The sequence below is a fragment of the Gouania willdenowi genome, chromosome 21 (assembly GCF_900634775.1).
Source record: "Gouania willdenowi chromosome 21, fGouWil2.1, whole genome shotgun sequence".
In the NCBI taxonomy this organism is placed as follows: Eukaryota; Metazoa; Chordata; class Actinopteri; order Blenniiformes; family Gobiesocidae; genus Gouania; species Gouania willdenowi.
This window is the reverse complement of record NC_041064.1, coordinates 16,156,294-16,176,709: the sequence shown is the minus strand read 5'-3', so window position 1 is coordinate 16,176,709 and position 20,416 is coordinate 16,156,294. Positions and strand designations below refer to the sequence as shown.

The following is a 20,416-nucleotide window of genomic DNA, read 5'->3' as shown; positions in this document are numbered from 1 at the left end:
AATCCAATATCACAACAATTTTTAGGTTAGGGTTAGGGTAAGGTTTAGTCTTAGTCACGCAAACTAAACTGGCCAATGACTGACCTAGCACATGACCTAAACCGGCCAAATAGGGGCGCTGCGTACGGATAGAATGTCAGTATATTGATACGGCAACCGTATGGATAACCACTGCCTTAAAAAATTCTCAGGCTCTAAGTATAGCTAAATTAATGAACTAACCAGCATACACTGTTGTTTTAGCGTCGTACATTATGTTTAATCTGATTGGTCGGCTATGATGTGATGCATTTTATTGTTGCCTGGTTATTTCATTTTTTGTCGTTTCACAATGTTTGTTGATAATTTTTTAAAAAATAAATAATGTACTCAGTAGCGGTTGGGTGTAGAAATGTAACAAACTACTTTACTTCTTTTAAAACATACTTAAGTACAAGTAAAATGCCTTATTTAGAAATATATTCAAAAAAGTACAAGTATCCATTAAAGCAACTCAGTTACACTAACGGAGTACTTGTAATTAATTACTTTCACCTCTAGGGAACAACAACTCACAACTGATTACATTTTATAGCTCCCGTCATTGAAACTATGAACAATTTGAGCTACATGACGGGTAAAACTAAATGTCTTCAGAGAGAGCAAAAAAACGTCCTGAGTCATTTTCAGGTTCTTTCTCTGTGCTTAAGTCGTGCCAGCTGTGTGATGTGTGCTGGTGAACTAGAACCAGCTTTGCAGGGCTTAGAATGATGTCCAATTGGGAATAAAGTACGAATTAGTATTAGAACCTACATTAGGAAGACCATAAGGGTCTGCTTTACAGGACAAAGCAGGTAAAGAAAATGACCAAGTGAGTGGAAGGGGGGGGACTGGACATCAAGACAAGGTAAGATGGTAAGAAAATAATCAGAAAAGCAGCGCTGTGTTCAATTTCATGTCAATTTCTCCTCTGCTGCAGTGAAATGATTCATGCTGAGGCAGACTAGAGTTAAAGGGCAACACATCCCTGCTCTGTGTGATACAAACATTATATTTGCCCATAGCTCTGAGAACACTGGCAGTGCGACAGCAGTGAGATGGAAAATCTGCTTCAAGTCACACATTAGAGACAACATGCTAATTTCTACCTGCATGCCTCTCTGAGTGCCAGAGCCCTTCTGTATGTGTTTGCATTTTTAGCATCTCCTGCATATCAGCTTGCGTGTGCGTGCGCATGGGTGCGTTTGTGTGTGTTGAAGACGCTCGATTGATCCAGCGAGCCAATCAATGCCTCGCCCCTGCAGATGTCACTTTACAGCCACCACAAGTTCCAATCCCACAAACCACTCTGCCTCCATTAGCATAAAAACAATTGATTTACACATGGTCAACATGCTTCTGAGGACATACTCACAGCGGCAAATGACAAAATGGGACCGTGCACAACACATCACGCTGAACAATATGCTAATATGAGGAAAAACAAGAGCACTCGAGTGCAAACCTCAGCCAAGCGCCAAATATCCTCTTTGCCAGATTTTAGCAGAGGATCACGGTGCAATGATCATTCACACTTTAACGGATTGGACAAAATTTATATCCCCCATTAATAATAAAATGGTAGGTCGAAATCTATCATTTAATTTCTTTTGAAAAATTGCGATGAAATGGACAATCTGGATGAAACTCAAACTGAGTCAAATTTTATACGTACCGGCAGGTAGGTCAATTATGAACCGAGATATGAATTCTTAAAATGTTGCCAAAATAGAGAGATTTTTTGATTTCTCAAACTAATCTAGAATCAGTATATTAATCCAGATCCACTCCAAAAATGTAATGGAATCTTCCACATTGTAAGGTCTATGTTTGGTTCAAATTTTGTGAAAATATATTTTGTTCTTTTGACGTAATCCTGCTAAAAGACAAAGAAACAAATAAATAAACACCATTGAATATTTTACCTCCATGGCTGGAATCAGTGTGATTTATTATTTGGGTGGTCCTCTAAGGCAGGGGTTGTCAACTGGTCTCACCCTGTGACCCACATTTTTCCACGGCCATTAAAACGCCACCGACGTTTTTCAAAAATTACTGTTGAAAACACACATTCTCTTTTTTTTTAAAAACATACATCTATATATTTGCCTGTGCAACATGCACTTCACAGCATGACTGTCAAAAGAAAAGTTTCTTTCAAAATAAAAGACAAGTCCAACATGAGAGACTTTAAGTGTCTAATTATTTTTGACCAGCTGCTCGCGACCCACTCAGTATAGGTCTGTGACCCACTTTTGGGTCCCGACCCACCAGTTGAGAATCACAGCTCTAAGGTACAATCATTACAATCCAACACCGTAATTCAATTTTTATTTTTATATTACTTTTATATATTGCAACAACACATTATCAGTAAGGTAAAAGTAACCTGTCTCACGACGGTCTTATCCCAGCTCACGTTCCCTGTTACATTTCCTATATTAGAAAATGCTGTTATTCATACTAACAAAAGCTAAGTGTTGATTTGAAATTGTATTTGAAATAACTCTATGTCTATGACATCTCATTAATAACTAAAAACACAGATTAATTTATATCTACCTCCTGTTTTAATCCACAAAACGTGGAAGTAAGACCCCATACTTCGTGTCTTGTCCTTTACTCCTGACAAACATTTGGGTTTTTACTTTTGAACATTAACTATCAGATCAAACTAGTTTTTTGATTAGCACTCGGTGCTCATAAATTCCTTCCTTGACCTCTTGTTGCAGGACTAAAAGGCTCAAGTTTTCAGTAAAGCTTCACTCGACCATGATTTCTAACAAAGTTAAAGAAAATAAGGGTGGGATCACACAGAGGTCTTGGTGGAGTTGAGCCCCGACTGCTCCACCTCTCCACAGTCAACAGAGCCAACAAAGCAGAAGTGATCGTCATGGCCAAGGGTGGAAAAATAAACAGTCCTTTTAATTTGCTGTGTAATGGGACAAGAATGTGACTGTAAAGTGCAAACACTGCGGCCAGCTGAGAACTGTTACTGTAGCATTTTAACTGTTTAGTGTCGTTTTTTTTTTCCCAACAGCCTTATACAGTATTTGCATTAAGCTTTAAAAAAAAACATCTGGATTGCCTCAGATTATGTTATAAATGTCATCTGAATGTAACAAAGTCAACTGAGGCACACTCTTTAAAACATCATGTTTGTTTTTCCTGAAAAGCTTCTTACACAAAATGCAAATTTTTAAAATCCTGCATTCTAAGAACAAAACAATTCAATACCTGTCTGCATCAACTGACATTGCATCCAAAATACTTTATACTAAAATCTTGAGAAGATGCCATAAGTATGTAGAATTGAATGAATTGAAGTGGAGGCTTACTCTAAATTCCACAGGCAGCTTAGTTTAGTAATAACTGGGTAAAGCTTGGCTGGGTTTTTATGTTATGAATCCGCTAAGAAAAGACATTTAAAAAAAACTAAAAAACTAATGTGCGTTACAGGAATGTTTTTTGAGATTTTGAGACCTTTGGAAAAGGTGTGATACTTCCTGTTTCTTGTTTCCATTATAAGACTAACTGGATCTTCAGATAAAAAATAGGAGAAAATAGCATTCATTTTTGTATTCTTCCCAGGAAATGGCGCTTTGAAGGGGTGAAGTATGAGAAATATCCTGTTTATCAAAGCAAGACATGGACACATTTGGTGTGACAGATGGATAACGTTGCCCTGAGAACCTTCAAATGCAGTCTGCTGTTTCACACGTTGGTTTTTAACATTAGGATGTGGTGAAATAAAGTAGGAAAAAAACTTAATGTTCAGGCAAGGAGGAAGTCAGGAGCAGAATCGGGGGGCTGAGTCGGCGGGTGGGGGGCTACATTCCTGAGCTACGCTGTGCTTCAGCTGTGATCGGACACAGTTTGCCCTGAGCCAAACTCTATCTGGGTCAGAGAGGTGCCCCTGCTGTCCCCCCTGCAGCTATTCCTGCTTTTCCCCTCCGGTGTATCTCCAGTTCATGGGTCTCCAGCATTTGTCAGCTCATTAAATATGTGAAACCACCTGGATCTGAGAGGACAGCGTGGGGTTAAACTGGACAACTTGTTTTCCATAGCCATTTACGACTTTCTTCTCACTTCTTTCTATTTAGTCAGACTATCCAAAAAGGAATGACACATTATATAATAAACCCACTTTCCTTCATTTTAGGAACTCATTCAAGCTTTTGGAAATCTGTTAGTTGGGAGATACACATTACAAAGTACTGCTGCTACAGAAAGCTGTCGTCTCCTGGGATCAGTTATACTTCCACTACACACGAGATAATCCCCTGACAAGGATTATAAAAGGAGTGAGTGGCAGCTGACAGCAGAACAGCAGGATCTGTCTGAATAATGAGGCCAAAGTAAACCAGAACTGAGTCTCCAATAAAGACTCGAGGACTTTGAAAGCAGTCTATGGGTCTGCAACGCTCTCGGCGCGAAATCTGAGATTAAACACTGAGAAACAAAGGGACATTGGGTAATGGGCGCTTTACACGAATCAGCCTGTTATTCCTCTCCCTGTTTCTTATTCAGTGTGAAAGGAATGTACCAACGGGTGGGATGATGTCACCCTTGTCTGTAGCCTCTTATGCTGATGAAACCAGAACAAGATGAGAAAAAGGCGACTACGGACACCAAAACAAAAAATAAACGCAAAAAAAGAAGAGTAAAAGAATAAAAAACAGGAAAACATCTGAAGGGGGACTGAATGCAAAGAAAAACAGGAAATAGATCCCAGTCTGAGCCGAGACACATCTGCTAGCAGTTAAAATGTCACCAGAGGAAATAAAACGCAGTGAGGGCAGCACCACCCCCGGCTTTTCTGCCCGCTCAGCCTGTTGTCACACCGACACCAGTGTCCCCAGTCCTCACCACCTGTCCCAACTCCCTTCATCCCATACATATATGTTTGCCTAACTGTCATTTTCAGGAGATTCAGCCTCCTTTTTAAAAATAAATACTAGCTTCCCTCTGCTTCTTTACAGGGAACCATGATACGTTAACACACCTATGAAAAATTCTTTCTTTTTATAGGTTATCATATTTCATTCCCTTCTGTCCATCTTCTGCTCTGTTCTGGACATTTTATTCACCACTGGGGAGGGGGGCGGAACTAAAGGCTAAACATAAAACAAGGCCCTCCCCTCTGCTCACGCTATGAGGCCAGAACAAGGAATAATGGCTAAAGTGTTTGTAGAAGGAAAAGAGGTTTTTAACAGACTGCTACACATGTTTAATGGGGGCAGGGTTTGTAAAGTGTGTTATTCTGTAAAAAGAAACAAGCATTTACAGCAATATGGTAAAACTAATAATACAATTTCAATCGACAAGACATAACATTTTGAGAAACTTCCGCCTTGCAGGAATTCATGATTGAATCGATTATCGCTGGCCAATGAACGGAAACATTATGATGTAGGCTAAATGAATGATCGCTTCCAGAACACGTTTTCACTTGTTCCAGTTTGTCATTCACTTTCATAACGTGAAATAAGTTTGTTAAATATAGTTGGGCAATTTTCGACAAGACAAAAAGACAGTCCGGCAATAAAAATATAATAAGAACATATATACACACTTTTAGAACACCACACTTTTTCCAGTTTTTTTACTGAAAATTATTAAGTTTATTGTGTCATTGCACTCTGAAATGAAAGTATAGAACAATGAAGCAATTTGACTTATAAACGAAATCATGGAATCCATGAACAATACTGTTAACCTGATGCTCATGAGGATCTGGTACCACAGTGTGTTCCAACACTGCTTTTATGCAGACAGAGGGGGTTGGAAGTAATCAAGAAAAGTTGGAACACCTGTAGTAATTAGTAGCACCAGTTTTCAAGGCTGATTCAACCTTCATTGCTGCAGAACAGCTTTACATTATTAGCCCACTTTGTGTTCCCTGAAAAAATCCTATTTGTATAATTCTGAAATGTACTTTTTTTTTTTTAACCTCTGGCTGTTCAGTACTTATATATATATATATATATATATATATATATATACTTTTTATAAAATGTTTTCTATTTATGTTTCCATTTATGTTTCTATTTATATATAGCCGCTATAATTGTACTGTTCATTTGTACTATTTTTCCGGTGTCTTTTGGGTATTCTGTGTTGCAGTCCTTTTTTTTTGCACTTTATCTGAACTGTAATGACAATGACAACTCTATCTATCTATCTATCTATCTATCTATCTATCTATCTATCTATCTATCTATCTATCTATCTATCTATCTATCTATCTATCACAATGGTGTTGATTTATGTTTAGCTATGACTATGAAGTATGGTTAGTGGTTTATGTAATTGGATCGGGTCGGTCTCATTTATTTCATTGATTTATCAATAAAAACCAACAATAAACATTGAAATCATCTTTCGACCCTCCTGGCTGCTTTCATTTTATTTCCTATTGCTAATCAAACAACAGTCTTTGTTGAGTGTTGTTTTTTTTTTCCTCCCAGCATTGTCTATTTCAAGGCTTTATGGTTCCCCACAGACCTGCATTCAGCACTGTCCAAGGCTGACCTCTGGTGAACTCTACCACAACAATAGTGACAACTGCATAATGACAAGTAGGATGGTTTGGTTAAGACGTCAACCAAGGCCTGATAGAGAGGAGAAGGTGGGACATCTGTGCCACTCTTAGTATCAAGCAATAAACTATTCAACTTTTTAAAAAAAAAATCAGAAAAAATACTCTTATTTGTATTCACTATCTTTTAAATCATTATTGGCCGTTGTCCGTTCATTGCCCAAAACATTACTTTATCTAAAACAGGCATGTCGAATATGGTTTTTTCAATAAGAAAGAATGAGAAAACATGGACAATGAGACAGAAAGGTTTTAGGTATTTCAGATTAGTACTATAATGTGGGGAAAAGCAATACTGTATCTAAATTGTAATCCCTCTGGATTACAATACATAATGTTGGGCAGTAAGAATTTAACTCAAACATTCCTAAATGTCTGTCACACTAATTTTCATATTTGTAATTGCAGATTATGTCACTTTTTATAGTTTTGTTTTTTTAAATGCTTCCATATTAGATCTCACAGATAGGTATTTCAGGCATGTCTTGCCTTGGCTTGTTATTCTAAAACAACAGACAATTGGAGGCCCTGGTTGAGTTGGGCCAGGTTAGTGCTCTTTGTGTAAATCTGACTGCAGGCACATCAAGTGCAGGTAATGATAGGACACCAGTAAAGCTGGAAGCTAATTGAAGACTCTTTTTAAGTAAAGCCAGGAGTGAAGAGAAGACACTCCTGAGACATGAAACACAGCCTCCCCTCTCACTTCTTCCAGTCATCCCCCTTCTGCACACCCAAGCCATCCCTCACTCCTGATCTTCTCTGTTATAATTGCGGGAGTGTGCCTCTGTCCCCGCTCTGCTTTGCATCACTCCATCTCACTACCCTGCAGAATCCCTACACAGGAAGACCATGACTGAAAGCAGAGCTCGAGTAATTAGAGCAGGATGATACAGAGGACACAGTGTCCCCCACATGCTCGTGTTCCCTCCACCTGGGCAGATATTTTTAGCACACCTTTAATGAGAGAGAACAAGCATCAAGATGGCAACATGGTGGTGTGCCTGAGAGGGCATGACTCAATACCGACCATACGTCCTACCTTTGTCTGCTTCCTTTCATCATGTTTTATCTTTATTTTTTATCATCTCAACCTCTAACGCAAAAAGAAGAGCTTACGACCTTCCTTCTGTACTTTGCCCAAATTTAGAACAACTAAATGGGCACTATTTGGAATTGCCCTAAAGCTGAAAATAACCTTCTTTTCTCTCTTTTTCAAACACTCTGTTTATATTCGTTTGTGTGCAAGTCCCCTGAGGCCATGAACTCATATGCCTGCACCCAAACTCCTTTGCATATCAAGCTCCTGGTGGGTTTAAATAAAGCATCAACAATTTATTCTCAAGAAGTCCGTCTTGCCCCTTTTCTCTACTTCTGTTCTCCAACACACACATGCACAATTTTCCATGCGTCTCAGCCTTAGCCACCATGCCACAGTACATTTCTGAGCAGCTTATCTTCAAACGCACCAATTCCTCACCCCAGCAAGTCACCCAGTCTCCCTCATTAGAAATCAGGCATTAGTAGAGAGTTGTTCAGCCTGCACTCATGACAGCATATAAAACATCAGTACACATTAAGAAAATCTCATTTGGATTTATTTTTCTAGCTCTTTGGGTGCTGAAGGGACAGTAAATCTAACATTAAACGTCTTGTCTAATGATACAAAACATCCCACAGAGCAGCAGATAAGATTATTTTTTTGTAACTTGTTGACCTCCTTCTGACAGAACCCTGGTATGCCACGACTTCCCACAGCCTGTCATCCGACCATATATTATCAAGGTAATTACCACTGGAGAATAGATGGCTCCCCATTTGCTTTGTTTGGCTGCCTCAACAAAGCCCGCTGTGTGCTCTACCTCCACCATGTCATACCTCACAGATTATGGTCGAGGATCCAATAGAGATGCACACAATGGCACATTTAACAGCCGGCAGGCAAAGACAAAAGCAGCAGTGGAAGGTCAGTAAAGGGCCTGCAAGCAATGTGTGTGACGGTACAGTGGAGAACACTAATAGCTAGTGTTGAACTCAAGACCACGCTACCCAAGACAAAGACTTGCCCAAGACTAGAATGAACAGAGACAAAGACAAGACCAAAAAATTTTGGAGTCGAGATCGAGTCAAGACAAAAATCAACAGAAGCCGAGACCAAGCCAAGACAAAGACTTTCAGAAGTTTAGACTGAATCAAGACCAAGAACAAGAGAATCTGAGACCACAACAAGACCAGGTCAAGACCAAGAACACGAGAAGCCGAGACCAAGACAAGACCATGGCCATAAAAATCCATTTTAAAAACAATGACAAGGTTGAACAGATAAAGAGTAATCTTGCTTTATTTTTTTGCCGACTTTAATGTTCTTATTGATTTTCAGCTGTTGAATATTTTTTGTTGCACTTTTTGATCATGTAAAGCGCATTGAGTTGCCTTGTGTATGAAATGCGCTATACAAATAAATTTGCCTTGCCTTGCCTTTAGTTTATGTTTTCTTTTTACCATATTTGACAGACAGAAATAAGGTGTCTGCAACTCTTTCAAGGCGCAACATGCAAAAATCTTAAAACGTGACAAATTTGCAGGTGTCTGACAAATGAGGGAGACAAATCAATTAGTGTGTTAATGGTAAAGGATTTAAGTAAAATTACAACATTAATTAATCAGGACCAGTTCCCAATGCTTCTTCTTATTATCACGTTTATGAAGTTAAACAATAGCAGATCAGTTCTGGTCTTGACTGGTCTAGACCGAAATTCACAGATCCAGCCTGTCCAAGACCAAGACAAGTAAAAATGCTCTCGAGTCCAAGGCAAGATAAAGACCTTCAAATTGTCTGCAGCACAAAACCACTCCTAATATTCATCTGCATCGCGCCAGACTCAGTGAAGTGGTTTATCTCACGATTCACATTTGGTGAAGCTGTAAGGATTTGAATAATTGAGCCTTGGACTAAATTAATATGCAGCCTTATCCCGTAATTATTGAGCTGGTCAACAGCAGTGTCAGCACACAGCCAGGTGTTGAACAGCTGTGTTTCCTGAGGGGACGGTCGTCACACAACACCTGGTACACAATCTGAGTTCAGGGAACTATTTGGGAAAAGGCACTCGTCCGTTTCCTTTTCTAGTTTTTTCCATTACCCATTTAAGTCTTTATGTTATCTCTTCACAGAGCAAAAGTATATTGAACCAAACATAATTATGTAAAGGCATTGGGAGCTGTTTTTTGTTCCCAGGCAACCAAAGGAGACTCCAGTGACTTATTAACTCATTTGGGTTTGTTTCTTATCCCCACTATTGTCATTTAGGTCAGAAATGGCATGCAGACCTTAATGAACTAGTCTTCTCTCGTCAAACTGTCAAGAACCTAAAAATCCTACCCAACAAACCAAATGAACGAGAAGCAAGCCATACATTGATCGTTCTTTTATATCAGTCGATTTTGTTATGAATGTTCTGCGTTCATTACAAAATGTATCACTTCTGAAAGCCATTTTTTTACATAATCTCTTTCACAATGACATAATTGCATTTTGTAAGTGGTATTTTGAGAAACAAGAAGTACTTGGTCATTACTGAACAATTTAAATAGGTTTCAATCACACTGCGGGATTCTTCAGTTGCTTTAGGGAGACAAAGCCTTGTCACAAAATACCTGTGGAATCATAGAAGTAACAAAATACCATCCAGAATGCAAGAGAATATGCTGTTTATAGAATATACATTACTGTAGTAACACAAGACATCATCACTTTGGTAGAATTAACCTGTCTCGGGGCCCTCTAAAACCCAGCTCACATATTTATTTTAACTCAATAAATTTAATAATTTTATTCGTTTTTAAAATTATCTCGAAACATTTGCTTTTCTTTTCTCTGCATCTATGAATTTTTGAAAACACAAGATAATCAAAAAATAATAATTTTTCCTAAATGCTTGGCAATGAATTCCTAATAATAATGGTCTGATTACAAGTGCGGCTTTATGAGTGATAAACTGATAAAATAAAAAAATACAAATTGGTTCAATTGATAAAGACCATACAAGACAGTGAACAGATTATTTCTGTGCTCCGTTCCGTTGAAGCATTAAAAATTAAATAACTTACAATTGTGTATTCCTACCTACAGTCATGGCTCCTAAAAGAAGCAGGATGAAAAGCTTGATTTGAGAAAATCTATCGGTAAATAAACAAAAGTATCTCTTGCCCATTAGTCATAAAGACTAATGGGCATTGTGTTGGTTTAAAAGGGTAAACCCGCCCGCCATCAGACGACTCAACCTAACAGCACATTACCTCAGTGTTTACTCCGGAGGCTGGACTACTTAGCACTACCATGTGAGAGCCATCAGGTGAGTATTCTCACAGCCCTTGAGCACACTCCCCTACCCCTCTGTACACGTGCCTGAGGACTGACCACCCAAACTCTGTGTTTGTGTGCCATCAGAGCAGCTGCCACTGGGCAGAGCATTTTCATCCACAACATCCTTTAATATTGATGAAGAGGGCCATCAAACCCAGAGGGTGTGAGCTATAACACCAACACCCCCGTCTTCAGTATTAAACCTCAATCACAGCTGGCTGTTACTGGAGTCACACTCCTGTACTCTCAATTCATAATCCTACAGAAAAAAAACTGATACGGCAATCTGTGTGTGTTCCTTTATCCTGGGATAAAGGAATGCTGGTGTGAGGTCACAGATACTCTACTCAGTTTAACGGTGTCTTATAGTCAGAAACTACAGATGCTTGTCAGTTCATATGTCTGTTAATATGAAGCCTAATCCTGCCCAAAGAAATATAAACAGATTTATTTGTCATTATAGCTACAAATAAACAAACAAACCAAATCTGTGACATCAGTGCCTGTATTCACAAAACATCCTACGGCTAAAAGTAGATCTTAGTGATGTCACTCATCGAAAAATCTTAGAATGCCTTGAATTTTAAGTTTTTTCTTTAAATTTTTCTTTGTTAGGATAAAAGTAATTCACAAATCATCTTAGGCCCTAAGAGAAAAACTGAGTAGTGAGCAAGACTTTTAAGAAGCCTAAAAGTGTCTTAGACAGACAGAAACAGAGAGGAAGGCAAGATATTATCTGTATGTTTAACGATTGCAGCAGGTAAAAGCGCTTCACACTCGTATCTTGTGCCACACAGGAGAGGGAACGATGCATTGATTAGCAGGGCCAGCAATCACAGTAATCACTGACAGCTGTGTCTGTTCCGCAATTAATATCAAATACATACTAAGATAAAAAAAATTAAAAAAAATTTGTCAACTCCTTACTGAGAGTTGCTCTCAGAAACTTCCTCACTTTTAAGCTAAAATTCCTTGCTAGGAATTTTTAGGCTAAGTTAGGAGCTCTCTGAGGGAACTCTGAGAATCTTAGTGAATACGGGCACAGGAGTCTAACAAAACATTCTTGACTTAGGGGTGTCCCGATACAATGTTTTCACTTTCGATACAATACTTATATTACATCCTTGGTTCTTGGCCAATACCACTGGGCGACCATAGCTCAGTGGTAGAGTGGGTCGTCCAATAACCGAAGGGTGCTCTATCCAACTCATTGTCGTTATGTCCTTGGGCAAGGCACTTTGCCCACATTGCCGCGTATGAATGGGTATGAATTGTGCATGAATGTTGGTGGTGGTCAGAGGGGCGAAATGGCAGCCACGCTTCTGTACCACCACCCACTGGTATGACTGATGTGAGTGACTGATGTGAATGAATAATGGTTTCTGTAACTTCAATGCACATTGACATAAATTCAAACCCTTTCAAATACCGATATTGACGCAAAATGATATCGGGACCAATCATACTTAGGGCTGTCAATTTAATGCGTTAATTGCAATTAATTAATTACAGGGAAAATGTACGTGCTAAAAAAAAAAAAAACACCGTTAATCGCATTTTTTAAGAATTCCAAACAGGGCAGAACCTTTCTTATTTTAAGAGTTCCCTGTATATCCCATAATACTAATGCATAGTCTGCAGTACAAGATGGGAGACTGACGAGCTGCTCAGCATTTTTTGCGTTAATTTTGGTTTTTTAAAAACAACAGATAGAAAACACAAGTCTAGTTGTGTACAAATTGTGCAAGAATGAGTTTGTCTTATCACCGGAGCTTTGCAGTTTCACTACCACCTCAATGTAGCGGCTAGCACGAACAGCTAGCACGGACACTCGGACAGCGCTAACTGCTACATGCTGCACGCTGTGACTAACAAATGAACCGTGGCTCAGGTGGTAGTGGGTCGTCTTCTGATCGAGAGGTTGGGGGTTCGATCCCAGTACCTGACTATGTGTCGAAGTGTCCTTGGGCAAGACAATGAACCCTAAGTTGCTCCCAGTGGTCGACTAGCGCCTTGCATGGCAGTCCTGTCCCACTGGTGTGTGAATGTGAGAGTGATTGGGTGAATGAGCTGATGTGTAAAGCGCTTTGAGACTGCTTCAGTGTGGTGATAAAGCGCTATATAAAATCAAGTCCATTTACCATTTACAGAGGAATGTAAATGACTATGCCTGCATCTGTTCTAGTCTGTTAAAAACAAACACTAAATGACTTTATAAAGCCATCACTATCAATATTTTGCGATTAAAAAAGAGATGAATCAGATTTATTAATTACAGAGCTTGAGTAATTAATTGCACATTTTTTTTAGATCTCTGTCTTGACAGCCCTAATCATACTATTACTTATTTTGTAGTGTGGAATGGTAAAAAGGTGTTATTAATCAAACGGAGAACAATAGTCAGCATCAGTAGGTGTGACTCATTCAGTGTTAACCAATGGGTTATACATTTTAACCGTAAACATAACAGAACAAGTTAATAAAAAAAATGTAATAATAAATAACAAATCAATTAAATACAATACATATTATATTAAAGATTTTATATGGGGTATCCCGATCCGATATTGATATCGGGCTGATATCAGCCAGAAAACGAATATCGGATTTTAAAATCTCCGATATATATTTTATTTATTCAATTGTAGAATACTGTATAAATTATGTTGAAGGTTTAAAATATATGTAACCAATTGGTTAATAATAAATGGGTCAGTTTTTCTCATACCTACTGTTGCTGACTATTGTTCTTTGTTTGATCAAGCCTTTTAATAAAAGCGTGTATGGCTGGTGCTGATATCGCATATCGATATCAACCAACACCCATTGGTGCAATATCGGTATCGCATCGGAAGTCAAAAAGTTGTATCGGGACATCCCTAATTTTAAATGCAGGTTGATATAATCCGATAATAGTTTTTTTGTTTTTCGTTTTATCTTAAATCTGATCAATAGTGAATCGGAACACTTTTACTCCTCACAATTGTCAACATGCATTTTAGCCAGTGTGAAGTATGTGAAGTAGAATACTAGAGGAAAAACCCTTGAACACAGAGAAAATCACCACCCCTGGAATCAAACCCTCGACCTTCAAAGAAAGTGCTACTCTTACTCAGTTTTATCACCGTGCTGTCTCACTCCTTTGTGGCGTTATGTGGCACACAGCAACCTTTTCTCCCACTGCGTTGTGTTTATCTTTGCTTTCAAACAGATGTCGACCTTGTCCAGATGTGCTCGTGAACAAAGAGGTTGTTGCGCGAAGCAGCGGTGGGAAAGTGTTCAGCTCTGGTGTTAGAAAGCGTTTGGTAGGGGACATTTAAAACATGTGTCATTGTTTGAAGTTATTCAGTCAAACCAAACTTACCTGTGCGTTAGAGCACGCGACGGTGAACAGAAGGAGCGCGGCGACGCTTCGCAACATCTGGACATTAAAAAAAAAAAAAAAAAAAAAACAGAGAAAGTCTGGTTCAATAGGAGAAATATAACACGCTACGCATCCATATTTTCATTGGTTCGATAAGGAAAACTTGCGGATAAATACAAATGGTGTTTTATCGTTACCGTGAATCCACAGCGGCTCGAACAAAAGGCTGGGTGGTGGATGTGGAGGAAGAATATCCGTGTCTCCAGAAATTTGAGGAGAAGAGACGAACTCCTGGCAGTCCGCCTTCCTCCTCCTCCTCCTCCTCCTCCTCCTCCTCCTCTTCTTACACCGCCAATGAAACCCCAGGAGTCCTCAAAGCCGAGGAGCCACAAACAGTCTCATCGTGTCTTTGTGTAAAAAGTGATCCATGCAAAAATATTTGACCGCTAAATTGTATTTTTGAGCAGCAACACTCACTATTTCCTTAGAAATATCATTTAGGCTTTTATTTTGAAATAAACACTGACGCTACGTAGCATCCGTATAGCTTGGCGACCCTAAACATTTGCACAGTTTAATATTAAGTGGTGTAAAACTAACTGATTAAAAAAAAAATTGTAATAAACATACAAGAAAGGAAATCGTTTTTTCACAGTAAAATTAAACCCAGCGGTCAATCAATTTGGAACTCACATTTTGAAAATATAAAGAGGAAGAATTTAAGCTTGGTTATGCCCCTTTTGTATAAAATCAAGGAAGTACATTTCAAAATTTCACATAACATTTATCTTTGTAACATTTTAATTACCAAATATACCGATCAGTGATAAATGCCATTTTTTTTTTGAGAGAAAAAAAAAGAAAAAGAAAAAAAGGCGATATTAAATTAAAAAAATTAAAAATATAATAATAAAAACAAACATTTTTATATTTTGTTACATAATTTTGGACAATTTGAATTTAGATTTTGCCAAATATTTAGTTTACAAAAAACAAGAATGAGTACAATTTTAATGACATCTCTAACAATGTAATGAAAGTAATTACTTATTACATATTGTCTTTTATTATTCTTTTATTCTTTTTAATTAAAGCTGGATTGTGCATTTCATCGCAGTTTTTTGACATAATGAAGGTTCCCACTAAAGTGACCTACTGCATTGTTATTATTGGGATATAAATTTATTTCAAGCCTTTAAAGTGTAAATGATCATTGTACCATGATCAGGATCACTGATCCAGATTACTGTGAATATTTGACAAAGAGGAAATTTGATGCATAGCGGAGGTTTGCACTCTCTGAGTGCTCTTGGTAATATTATTTCTATTCTATTTAATTAAATAATTTATTTCATTATTTGCTGCTTTAACAGTAGATAATGTGCGTAGTATTCTTTGCTTTTAGTGTAATTTTTCTCTCTTTGTAAAAATGTATCATGGGCCAGATTGTGTGCTATGATGGGCCAAATTTGACATGCAGACCTTATATTTGACACATTTTATTCAAACCACAAATGGTGACTTTAGGGGGCGATTAAGACAGTTTTGTAGCCGTTTTGGGGGTGAAAACTAATTTGCTGTGTACAGCAACAACTTCACAAGAATTATTATAGTTTCTATTTCCAAACAATCAAAATGCATCAAAGCATTTTTTTTTCTATTAAACATTTCTGGCGACACCAAATTTGACACTTTTTCCCTCTGGAATTAGTTTAGTTTATATTATTGAATTACAAATACAGATTTTTTTTTAGTGCATTTTATTTGAGAAAGTAAAAGTATAGGATACAGTAAAAAAAAAAATAATAATAATTTTAAAAATATATTTTTTTCATCACTCACTAGATATTTCAGGTGACCCCATTTACATTTCAGGCGACCCCACATGGGGTCACAACCCCAAGGTTGAAAAACCCTACCCTGAAAGACTTTTCTACAATTTTATTTGATTATTGCTCTCATGGCCTGATTATATGAAACAAACCCTTTGTGGGTTGTTTTTTCCAGTGACGAGTGATTAGAGTGGCACACACCAGTGCTCTGCATTATGAACAGTGGTATAGTAATTACATATAAAGTGGTATGTTTTCTACTTGAAATGAATAATTAATCTCAAACAAATGAAACTCAATAGCTATTGTTCTCCCACCAGGTCTCACATAAATCACTCAGATCTATGCTGCTTTGTTTTGTTGCTACGCAGGAAGCCGTGTGAACTGGAGGAAGCCGAAAAGATTGTTTTCTCGTTATGGGTCTCCTGGGAACAGTTGCTAAATCGAACTTTGGGAGTGCAACAATGTCAACCATACATTTAGCCAACATTACTATTGGTGCTATTTCTTAATCTGCCCCCAAAGTTCTCATCAAAAAAGCCTTTTTTTTTCTTGTGAATTTTAAAAAGAAAGCAAAAAACCTACAAAACTTATATGTGAAGCATATCTCTGCCTTTTTTGCACATCCAAATCTTTATACAGACATTTGGATGTATGGTAAGCTGTGGCTGTGTGTCATCTGATAACATGCCTTAAGCAATTAGTAATAATAATGACAATAATACATTTGATTTAAAAGCGCTTTTCGAGACACTCAAAGACACTTTACAGCATAAAAACAACAAGAAAATATGACAGAAAATATAACAGAGTCAGCACAGCTCAAGGCTTCAAATTTGAATATTAAAGAATGATAGGTATAATATACTCGACTGTAAAGAGTTTAGCAAACGTGGCAAACAGCTAAAAGTTGTTGATTACTGGTAGATACTTGGGTTTACACTTTTGGTTTTACTTCATCAATCGATTTTTCTAAACAAATGGTTAATGATTGAAACTCCTAAATCTAAAATATTTTATTTTAGTTCACAAACGTCACATTTTCCAATCAAAATGTAATTGATTTTTAGTGAAACCAGCCAGGAAAGAGGGACGCTTTGGCCGCAAACGGATGTTGCTATTTAAACACGCGATCAATAATTTGTTCCTCACACTGGATCATTATAAAGTACAAATAACAGAATCCTAAAAGAAAACCACAGCCAGCCTGTTTATTGTAGCTTACATGCACACATGACAGTCAAAATACTAACTTAACAATAAAAAAATACAACAGTAAGTGAACTATATTGTAGAGCAGAGGTGGGCGACTTCTATCAAGCGGGGGCCACAAAAATGTGTTTGTTTGATTGAAGGGCCACATTATCAACATTCATGTCATCATTTAGAATAATTACCAGTCTGAGCATTAACACAGGAAACAACAAAGACTTTTTATACTAATTTTGTGTGTTTGCCTGTCATTCTGTGTATTTTTGTTATTGTCTTGAGGCATTTTGTGCATTTCTGTTGTCCTTTTGTGTATCTTTCCTGTAAAATGTATGTTTTTTGGAGTCATATTGTGTATTTGTGTTGTCATGTTGCATTTCTTTGAGTAATTTTTGTTTACTACTGTTGTTGTTTTGTTCATTTTTGCAGTAGTTTTGTTTGTTTTTGGAGTATTTTCTGTGTTTTTCTTGTCTTTTACTGTCATTTTTAATGTATCCTTGCTTTCGTGACGTGTATTTTTTCTGTCATTTTGTACGTTTACTTTGGGGGCTGCTGTAGAACATGCATCTGAATATCTGAATAACGTAAAAACTGATGAAACGTTAGTTCCCTGGGTGAAAAATCGAAAAAAATCTATTATTCATTTACGAATAAAAACACATAAAATTGCATAAATAGATGAACAACACAGTCATTTCTGATTTCATCGTGTCCTCCATCAACATCTAGAATTTCCAGTCCTGAGGGAAGTCCTTGAAGTCAACCTCTCTCTGTTACCACATCATGTACATTTAATTAGGTTTTTTTTTTTTTTTTTTTTTTTTTTTCTTTGGGCTTTTAATTTGTTATATTCATTTTCTTTCTGAGGTCTGCAAAGCCAAAAGTGATTATGTCCTAAAGGCAACCATATATGCTTGCATTTGGATGCACTGATTCTGAGCATTACGTGTTTAAAGTGTGAAGCTTTAGCCTTTGTGCAGCAGGCAATGAGAAGATTGCACTATTAATGCTTATAAATGAGCATAAGGACTAACTTTCACCAACAGATATTCTTGTTTGACCTTCATAAGTTAGTTGAAATTGGCTTAGGGGGCCTCCTGAGTCCACGGATACCAGAGATCTCATCCATTAACCTTGGATTTGATGGAATAGGAGGCAAACACCAGAGTATTCATGCACTGACGCACATATAACACAATACAGATGAACAAAGAAATAAAAAAAGAGTGGGAGGGAGCATGTGAAGATGCACAACAGCCGCAGAGCACTAATGCATATCCACACAAATGCTGCACATAAATTACACACAATTGTTAGATGATGTAAAATGAGGTGCCCTGTGCACAATAGATTGGTGCCTTTATAATCCCAGACAGCTCTGTCCCTCTGCAGCTGTGATGTCAGCCTACAAATCACTGGTAGTAACAGTAGCAGCATGCACCATGAACCTTTATATATAATTTAAAATTATATATATATATATATTTAGTAATTACTTTACAAGTGATCATCAAATCAAACATGACAGATGAGATCATTTATTCTCTTTGTTGAGTACATTGGAAATGCATTTTGCCCTATGGTGTGACTCCAGATAAAACAGTAACAGCAAGACCATATAAAATAAACACTTATTATGACATTCATAAAAAAAAAAAGAATTAAACTAAAATGTAGCAATTTGTTTCTTTAATTTTTGCATTTGCCAACTATATAAAAATAATTACCTGCTATATGCACTTTTAAAGTGGGGAATTAGAGATATATAATTATAATTATCTAGTTATACCTGCTGCACAGCAATTGATGGGGCCAGGTAATTTCGGACGAAATTTTGCAATTCTGAGCAACAAGCAAAGGAAAATGGAAAAAGGTGGCATTTTAGTGAGCATTCATCAGTTGAGGCTTGAACTTAGAATTTCTGGCACAAGAGACAGTGCTCTATGTCATTGATTCTCAACTGGTGGACCGGGACCCAAAAGTGGATCACGGACCTGTACTTGGTGGTGAATTACTTAATTATTGAATTACTTTACTTCTTTTAAAATGTGCAAGTAAAATCCCTGAATTCCAAATATACTTCAAAAAATACAAGTACCCATATAAGAAGTACAGTAATATGAGTACTTGTAAATTGTTACTTTCACCTCTGCTGCACAGTCACCTCTGGTTAAATGAATGAACATGGCTTTAAATGAATGAATGAATGAATGAATGAATGCATGGATGAATGAACGAACGAACAAACGGACGGATGGATGCATGAATGAATGAATGGGCGAATGAATGAATGAATGAAGTAATTGATGAATGAATGAATGAATGAATGAATGAATGAATGAATGAATGAATGAATGAATGAATGCATGCATGCATGAATGCATTCATTCATTCATGCATGCATGCATGAATGAATGAATTAACTAATTCATGAATTAACTAATTAATGGATGGTTGCATGAATGAATGAATGAATGAATGAATGAATGAATGAATGAACAGACAAAGGAATGAATGAATGAATGAATGAATGAATGAATGAATGAATGAACGGACAAAGGAATGAATGAATGAATGAATGAATGAATGAATGAATGAATGAATGAATGAACGGACAAAGGAATGAATGAATGAATGAATGAATGAATGAATGAATGAATGAATGAATGAATACCCCGCGGTCGGCTCTGAACATGATGGAGGATGATTGCTGTTAGTCATATCTTTGATTTTTAAGTATGTACAGTATGTGTTTCAGTTTCCCATGTTTCTCAGAATCAAAATCCTTTAAATCCGTCATAACAAAAAGTCTTTGCTTCCAGCAAAAAGAAAGATGACATAAATAGTCAGGAAAAAAGTCAGAAAGAATAAAGTATAAACATAAAATACTGAGTATGCAGGTTGTTGTGTGAAACAGGAGGAATATGGCTGCCTAGCATCCAGGTTCTATAAAATGAACAGCTCATCTTACTAGTGAAATAGCCTATGATTTAAGACAACATTTTGGTTAAATTGCATGTTTATTTTCA

General features: G+C 37.2%; 1 protein-coding gene across 1 annotated transcript in view; it reads right to left on the bottom strand.

The window, feature by feature from the left end:
* Nucleotides 1–14,675, bottom strand: part of LOC114455578 (follistatin-related protein 1-like) — a 28,242-nt gene extending 13,567 nt beyond the window's left edge. The window contains exons 1-2 of the mRNA XM_028436904.1: nt 14,544–14,675; nt 14,347–14,403 (exon numbers count right to left, since the gene is read on the bottom strand). Coding sequence (XP_028292705.1) covers nt 14,347–14,403 — 57 coding nt within the window. The 5' untranslated portion in view covers nt 14,544–14,675. The remainder of the gene's footprint in view (nt 1–14,346; nt 14,404–14,543) is intronic.
* Between the last annotated feature and the right edge of the window lie 5,741 nt (nt 14,676–20,416).